Source organism: Hippoglossus stenolepis, chromosome 5 (assembly GCF_022539355.2).
Source record: "Hippoglossus stenolepis isolate QCI-W04-F060 chromosome 5, HSTE1.2, whole genome shotgun sequence".
Taxonomy (NCBI): Eukaryota; Metazoa; Chordata; class Actinopteri; order Pleuronectiformes; family Pleuronectidae; genus Hippoglossus; species Hippoglossus stenolepis.
Window position 1 is genome coordinate 8,443,026 of NC_061487.1, and position 8,826 is coordinate 8,451,851.

At 41.4% G+C, this 8,826-nt stretch overlaps 1 protein-coding gene across 2 annotated transcripts in view; it reads right to left on the minus strand.

Moving 5' to 3' along the window:
* hapln3 (hyaluronan and proteoglycan link protein 3) overlaps positions 1–1,787 on the minus strand; it is a 36,164-nt gene extending 34,377 nt beyond the window's left edge. Inside the window, exons 1-2 of one of the 2 annotated variants that reach the window (XM_047339926.1) lie at positions 1,705–1,787; positions 831–980 (exon numbers count right to left, since the gene is read on the minus strand). In XM_047339926.1, coding sequence (XP_047195882.1) covers positions 831–969 — 139 coding nt within the window. In that variant the 5' untranslated portion in view covers positions 970–980; positions 1,705–1,787. The other variant, XM_047339925.1, reaches the window with a different exon arrangement.
* Positions 1,788–8,826: the final 7,039 nt, after the last annotated feature.

Genomic DNA, 8,826 nt, shown 5'->3' on the forward strand with positions numbered 1-8,826 from the left:
ATGTATGATTTTGTATTCAAAGCAAAGCTGATGAGGCCTTTGATTAAACACACTTATGATCAAATTGAACAAACACCCCTCCCAGTTTCAGCCAATCTGGCCTGTCTCTTCATATCAACCAAAAACGTGGTTCATTAAACACAGATTAAGTCAAAATTTGTCACCTTTTTTAAAGTGTGAACTAAAGTTTCTTTGTGTCACCTCACTACATAGTATAAATCCATGTAGAATCAAATCCAACCAAAATAATCTGTTACGTTCAAGGTAACATATGCATATGTTAACTTCATCTAAGTAGAGGTAAGTTGAGTTCTTGAAAAAGTGCTCAGGATCACAAACACAGACACACATTGAAACTTAGACCCACATCAATCACACGTGTTGTTTTAATAATTCCGCTGAATGCCTGGCCTCCATGAATTATAGTTTTCCTCCCTCCACATCCAGGTGACTTCCTGCCAGCTGTGTTATCGTGTACACAACTGATGCATGTAACTGATCCGTGTCTCACAAGTGCAGCAAACACACACACATATACGCACGCACACACACACACACACACACAGTCCTGTCTCCATGACTTCAGAGGACATTACATTAAACAATATTTGACTTAAAATGTTATGATTTTATGAATTGTGTCCTCATAAGTTCCCATAATGTGACTTTGTAAACAGATTCAGGTTCACACAGCATGAGTAATACCTGGACCCCCCACACATGACACACACACACACACACACACACACACACACACACACACACACACATACATACACACACACACATACAAACACACACACACCCAGGGGTGGGGGGGGGGGACCTACTCTCTCCGTTGCCATTGCCGTTGCTGATGTCCTGGTAGTGGAACCCGTTGTTGTACCCGGGGATCCTGCCCTGACCTCCGGGCAGCAGCAGCAGCGTGTACAAGCAGGCGACCAGTAGGGGGCGCAGTAGACTGAGCATGACGTTGTCCTCTGCAATAAAAACAAATGCAGTCCTCTTTTTTTAACCCCCCTTGTCTGAGAACTGTCATAAATACCAGGCAGACAGGGTTAGATCACAGTGTAGTAAATGACCTGTGCTTCAACTAACACAAGAACTAAACTGTCGCAATTTTCAATAGTTAAACAAATAAATGTCCAAAATAACAAATCACCCTCAAATCACACTACTCTATTGACTGCTGTGTGTTCTTGATAAAATCAGTGACACGGGGTTAGAAGGCAGGTCAGCAGGTAATACTACAGGACATTTAAATACTTCAATGAAGATACAGCTTTGAGTTATTTAGTTATCATAAATCAATTAAAATGTCGATCTCAGATATTATAATCTGACGGAAATAAGCTAAATGCATTTACACAGACAAACCACATTTTAAGCCGAATACAAATCTATGAAAACAGCGCGGTGGGACGAACCAGGATGTTAAAATAGATCAACGTTAATTGTATAAACAGGATAAACCTCATTAACTGGACACCCCTGCATTATTAAAACTATTTAGCCTATAATAAAGTTCATGTTCATCCAATGCCGCCTCGTAAAATCCAGAACTTTGTCTTTACCAGCTATTTTGTCCTCATCGCAGTAAAATGCATTCCCGTCAGAAACATAAAGATCGGTCTCGTTAACTATCTCCGGTTCGAATCCGCATTGTGAGCGTGCGTTGTTAGAAACAAAGTGTTTCAGACTCACAGATGAGTAGTGGTCCGTCCATCCAGCGCGCCCTCAGCTCATCTCCTCCTCATCCTCTGCTCACCGCAGCGCGTTCACTGGAGCGCGGGGCGATGTCACGTGACCAGGCACCCCCCCCCTTCATCCTCTGAAGTGTAGCGGAGCCCCGACAGTGACGTCACCACACACGTCGCACCATACACTTTAACCAGAATCTTACTATCTATTATTTTACCATTGTGTGCATTCAATGACTTAATTGTGTAAATCTAATCTTATTTTTTGACTGTATGTTATTACACATTTCAAAGATGAGAATTATTACATTGACATCATTATAAACCTAATGATTGAATAGCAAACCATGCTCCTCATTTCACAGGACTTCTATGTGGATTTAAAGGTCAAGACTCTACAACATATAGACGAATAATCAACAAAACGGCTCAAATTTACAATAAAATGTTCAATGAACAAGAAGAAACTGTTCCCCCTCTTTTCTTCTTTTGTAATTTTTTCAACATTATGTGTTAATGCACCATTTGTTTATTAAACTGTGTCACTTTAGCTAGACATTTTCTGTGTTGAGCACATATCTGCAATGTTTGCATGTATACAAGTTTGCAAATGAAGTTGTTATGTATATGTGACAAAAAGACAAGGTGTGTAGGGAAGTATAATGAAATTTATGCCGATAGTAAAATCACTGGGAGTATCATCAATGCCACAGGCGGCTTACACGAATATCTAAAGGAAAGCTTCACAAATTTAAAGTCTTAAAACAATAGTCAAGAGCCATTAGTGTCCATTAAAACAATATTTTCCTGCTGTGATGATTCCACTTGTTCATACAGGACATTACCGGATCTCCTCCTGATGGGATTTCAGTGGACACAATCCACAGCCCTTGTTCTCTCAACAGATCCCGAATCTGAAGCTGGTAAAAGGCTCTAGTGAGTCAAGTCAACAGGATATCTTTCTGTTTTTAGAGGAAAATTCCTTGTTCAGTCTCCCTGGGCAGTGTTTCCCTACAGAGGAGGGACTGTAACAACAAGACAGGATTTTATATTAAACATACAGCAACTTGGATTTGTCCGTCAAAGACTTGAAGCTCCACATTAGCATCAGATAAACCTCTGGATGTATTTGTGCATAGGCAGAGGGCTATAGCTTTTGTTTCCTAAAATAATAATGAATGGAAAGTGCATTGATGCTATGTTAAAGTTCAGCATGAACAGGAGGAATACAGCAAAACAGTTTAAACTATAAACAGGGGTGGGAAATAACCAAGAAAAGAAAAAAATATTGCAGTGACACTAGCACCATCACTTAAGATGTGAAAACAAACACTAAACATCTAAATGTCAGTAGAAAATTAAAGAATATTACTTTAAGTGATTATTTTTCATATATAATACAAATACCTGTACCAATGCCACTTCACTTCATCTTGCACACAGATGGAACTTGATTGCTATTTGCATCACTCTTAAAAAGGAATGGGGGGTCAGTTCAACCCTGCTGGCCCCTTTCTTGACCTCCTGTCATCCCACTAAAATCCTTCTCAAGCCCAACTGCTCTAGGGTCTTTTTCTTAACCCTTCAACCTTTCATCTGAAACAGGCAACTGTGGCTGCACATTACAGCATCCAAAGTACAGACATACAACCTCAACATGCTCTAGTTTTTATGTTTCCAAAGGTCCAGTCCTGTGTGAGAGTGTGCGTTCTTTTTTATTGCTACAGTCTGTGATATATTTCCTTGCTGTGAGTCCGTTCAGAGGCAGAGGAAAATCCTCATTAACCTTTAACAATGTAGGTGTATTTTATGACCTTTTCTCTAATGGTACACCACGGCCTGTCTCTGACCCTCTGCGTCTGGAGTTTAAAAATAAAGAGGAGGGGTGGATCTCATCAAAAAATACTTTTAGATCCTTTAACTACACAATCTAAAAATGCACGTGTTGGATAAAATCTATAACCAAGAAAAGCTGCAGGTTTGATTTGCCACATCAAATAACTGAAATTTATGGCAGGTGTTTTTTGTGAAGTTTAAAAACCTGTTCAGTCTAGAGAGTATTGTCAGGGGCTGCCAGGTTCTGTGCTGCTGGTATGTTGAGCCTGACAGAGCATATTCCATGCCCTTGTTTGCTTGCCCTCAAGTAACACAGCAAATATTGCCACACAAACTCATATTTCAGTCAATATCTTAAATGATAGCAGCAGAAGAGGAAAACAACAGTAATTCCATTGCTCCGCTGGGGCCCTGAGAATGTGCTGCTCTTGCACCACCGCCCGAATATCTGAGTGATGGCTGATTATCACGGTGCAGATGGAAGCTGCCCTCTTGACACTGGCACATATACTCGCAATATTATTGTCTAACACAACACTGCCATCCTCTGAAGAGCATCCAGTCCTCCAGTTAAAGAGCCTTGACGCTCTCTGAGTCCTGCACGCAATGTTTTCCTCTGTGGTCAGCTGCTCTATAGCCACGGATGTTTTTCTAGTGATTTGACTGACACCCAGCCGCCTTAACGGAAACCCAAGACTGCCACTGTTTCAGTGGGAGGTTGAGGAAAAAAACAAATCAGTATGTTACAATACATGTAACATTCTGAAACATGAAGTTTCACCAAATACTTTCCTAATTCCAGTGTGGTAATACAGCCATGCAAGCAACTCTGTGAGTACAGACCAAAGCAGTGAACTGTGCTACATGCTAATAATGGCGTTATAACACTCTCACAATGCCAACAATCTGCTGTTAAGATGGTATAGATTTCACTCCCTTAGTTCAGTCTATCTTAACATGCTAACATTGGCCAATTTGCACTGAGCACAGTGTATAGTTGAGGCTCATGGAAAGGGGACTTTCTTGCAGGTATTTGGGCAGAAACCAACTTCAGGAGAAATTCTAATTGACATGATGGTGGCGCTAGAGGGTAAATTAAGGAATCCCGCAAGTATTACTGGTAATCCTATTCGCACCACAAATATTAGTGTAATAATGGTACACAATTAGGTAATCAGGATTCACTGCCAGGGAACTATCAATGTCTGTACATAAATGTGTGCCAACCCATCCAGTAGATACAGAGATGAGTCACTGGAGAAGTGAAAACTATGACCTGCTGGTGTCACCTCAGGAAAAGACGAGGGGACCCCAAAGTCATTGGGATTCATCCACCAGGGATCTCTCACTAAACTGCATGGCAGTCCATCCAATTAGTCGAGAAAAAGAAAAACGAGAGAAAAAGACAATGAATCACCAAAGTCAGTTTGCCTCATCCTCTGTGGATCATACATACGTGTAGAAAATATCATGGCAAACCATCCGGTAGTGGTTGAGACATTTTATTGTGATGTGTTGGACAGACCAGCGGTGCCATCATCAGAGGTTCTAGCATGGCCAAAGCACAAACCCTCACTAAAGCTGAACAATTCCAAAGGAATTCTAACCTCAGTTTGAGTTTATGTGACCCTGCAGACAGCCCAGCTACATTAAGGTCACAGACATGGCTTGAACAAACACACTCACACAAATTGTCTATTATGGCAAGAATCCCAGATCCGGATTTCACTACCAACATCTCATCAGCTGTGGTTTGCCCAAAGTGGAAATCCTCAGTTAACCCTCAGTGTCCTCTTCTGCTCTTTACTTTCACAAACTCACATCCACTGTCTTCTGTTTATCCAGCACTGTAAGGACTGTGATAACTTGCACTACAACCAACAGTTTAATTGACACGGGGGTAATTTATGTTACATTCCAATCATCGGACAGGGTCTTGAAAATTGAAAATGAAAATTGAAAAGAGCTCTCCTCCATGTCTGGGATTTCCATTTCAAACTTTGTGAGGTGGATGACAGCATTGCTGATATTTAGCTGGTATACTGTGTTCACCATGTTGTGTTAGCATGCAGACAATTTGAGAAATTGCAAGAAACACAAAGTACAGCAGACACTCTCTTTTAACACTCTGAATGCCAGCTTGTAGTAAAAGGTAACATGAGCTAGATCAACGCCCTCCACAATGTAGCCCTCAGGAAAATATGCAGCATCTTCTGGCCTAAAATTATCTAAATTGAAGAGCTTTACAAGAGGTAGACTCAGAGCCAGAGTGTGGTGCTGGAGATCGGATGTCGGATATGTTTTCTTCAGAATGGACCAGAACCGCAAATACACACCAAGGACCGCCCTAAGATGGACACCACCTGGAAAATGCAAACAGGTCTCCCCAAGACAACATGGCAGCGGACTGTGACAAGATGGGTGTCCACGTTGGAGAAGCCCAACACGTAGCCCAGGACAGGCCCAGATGGAGGTAGATAGCTGATGCCTTAGGGCCCCTGAGGGACGAAGAGGACGAAGTATATCAGCAGAGACTGAAGGAAATATAATTTTGTGTTTCTCATAGACCAAACAATTAGACATGTTTAATTATTGACCTGATGATGGCGCTATATGAAAGGTCAAAAGATAACTAAAGTTGTTCTTGATTTCAAATTTCACGGCAATCCATTTAGTACCTGTTAAGATATTTCACATGATTAATGGATCCTTTGACCAACTCAGACCAAAGCAGAAAAATTCAGGGATCACCAAATACTGGAGTCTGCATCCTCTGTGGACCATGAATGTCTGCACAATATGTTACAGCAATCCATCCAAGTAACTGATGAGATATTTCAGTCTGAAGCAAAGCGGTGGATTGCCTGACAGACAGACCACAGAGTCATGCAACAAGCGGGCTTCGCTTGCGTTTCATAGTTAAGCTCCAAACCCCATTGTTTCCTCAGTAATGTCTAAAAATGTTTGGCCGTCTTCAGAAAGTTTTTATAAAAGTGCTTACAAGACAAGAGTGCAGTCTGCCATGCGGACCACAAGTAGCCAATATTTGATGTATGAATTCCATTTAAGTAGGAAAGTAGTTTTATTCCCAAATTAAATTAACTTCATGATATGTTAAGAGGCAGGATGAGTGGTCATCAACATTACAAGCTCCTAAAACCCTGAAACCTCCCCTCAGAGTCAGTTAGCAGCAGCAGCCCCCGCTCTCAGCCTGTGTGACAGCCACATCCCCTCCCTGTGTGTCTCTAAGCCATTATCACCCAGTGTGTTTGAAGAGATACAACATCGGTGCACTTCCCAAAGCCTCAGATGAAAGGTTTTGGCCTGGGGCCCCAAATACCAGCAGCCCCTGTGAACTGCTGGATGACCGTGGAGGTGGAGTAATTTCTGCAAGGGCAGCCACATTCAGGCCCGGAAAGGTGAGCGGAGCTTGGCCCTGGAGTCCAGAGAGACGACATAAAAGAGGTAGAGATGACTGTGTGTGTGTTTGTGTGGTTTGACTGAAGAACCAGGCAGCTGATCATGTCACATGCTGTCATTAGCAGAGAGTCCTCTTATAAAGGCAGGGTTAGTCACAAAAGGTGTGTGAGAGAGTGCATTCAGTGTGACTGTAGTGATTAGAGAGGACGGCGCCAATAAAAGACCAACAAGAGAGTGAACTGCAGGACTCGGGGCGACGGTTTCCACCCTGATTAAAAGATACAAGGTAAAATGAGCTGTAATAACAAATAAACACTACAATTTCCCATCTTTTTTAAGCCATTGATGTAAGTTTAAACCTAACTACACATTCAAAATGCCAAACAAGGGCCATAGTTCTAAACATCCCCACGTAAAAGCCACTCATCACCACCAGGTTTGACTATTTATCTGAGCAGAAAAAACACAGGTTTTCTTCTCTTTGAGGTGACGTCCCTGGAGATGTTGTCTGTGTTGGTACATAACTGATTTAAAATAGCAGTTGTTTTCAGGAGTGGATTCTTCCTGTTCAAAGCCGCTGCGGTGCCTCCAGTTTCCTGCCTGCTTTGGCCTGAGTCTGCATTCGTCCCTGACCAGCTGTCGCACCAGGAAAGCAAACAGAGGAACCCTGTGCTGACCAAAGCGCTGTCTGTCCTTTCAAACTCCTCATATTTTCTGAAAGGTTTATGTAATTTACACTGAAAATGGCCATGTGCTTAATGACTGTTGATGGGTAACACCAACACTTTAAAAAGATTAAAGCTGCAACAACTATTGACAGATCTGCCCAATGTCTTCTTGATTAATCAGTTAATCTTTTAGCCTCAAACATGTTGAACAATTATAGAAACAAAAGCCCCTCACAGCTTCCCATAGTTCAAGGTGAAGACTTCAAAGTGCCAAAAGACCTAAACCCAAAGTTTTACTTTCACACAAGTCAAAGAAAAGCAGCACTTCCTTTCATATGTTTGCATGAAACATGACCAAATCAATTATAAAACTAGTTGCCAATTCATTTTCTTTTGATCGACTGCAGCTCTAATAAAGACGCTTCTGGTAATTTGCTTCATAAACACAAAATTGGCTTTGAAATTGCAATCTCATTATTATGGGCTTTTCCACAGTTTGGACAGGTATCATTTTACATTCAAGAGTTCAATGTCAAATTTGTATAATCAATCAATGTTTTCATGGTTTTTAAACATCATGTACTTCTTAGGTACATGTTTCTTACAAGGTTTAACAAATGAATACTAAAATATTATATTTGAATTATGCAGTTTTGGGACAAAATGATGACATGATTCACATTGTTATTTTAAGACCTGACTAATTCTCATGAAGGCATCAAGGATGTGAAGAAGCAATGATGACTTACTGCTAAAAAATAAAACACGACACAAAGTGACCCCAATTGTAATTTAGACGAGCAGCAGAAACAAAACATCATTCTTAGACAAGATTGCTGAGGCCACTCCGCTTCAAACGGATCAGAAAGTCTTCGACATCAGGGGGAAGAGAAGATGGAGATGTGGAGAGTTTTATGAAAAGGGGACAAAAGGAGAAAGCAGTCATTAGGTTGTGGCCGCTCTAACTGCCAGCGTCTCCACTGGGGGAACAGCTGGTTCACTGTGGATGGTGGCAACTGGACGATCTAACGAAGGTTGTCTCACGTGATAATTAGCTGGTATTTACTAAGTGAACACATGAAGGGACGTAATGTGGAGGAACAACAGCCAGGTTCCCTGAGCAATAACATGAACCCACCCAAATGTGCGGAATAGACCAGAAATAACCTTCACAGTGTCGCAGCATGAATGTATTTTCATTT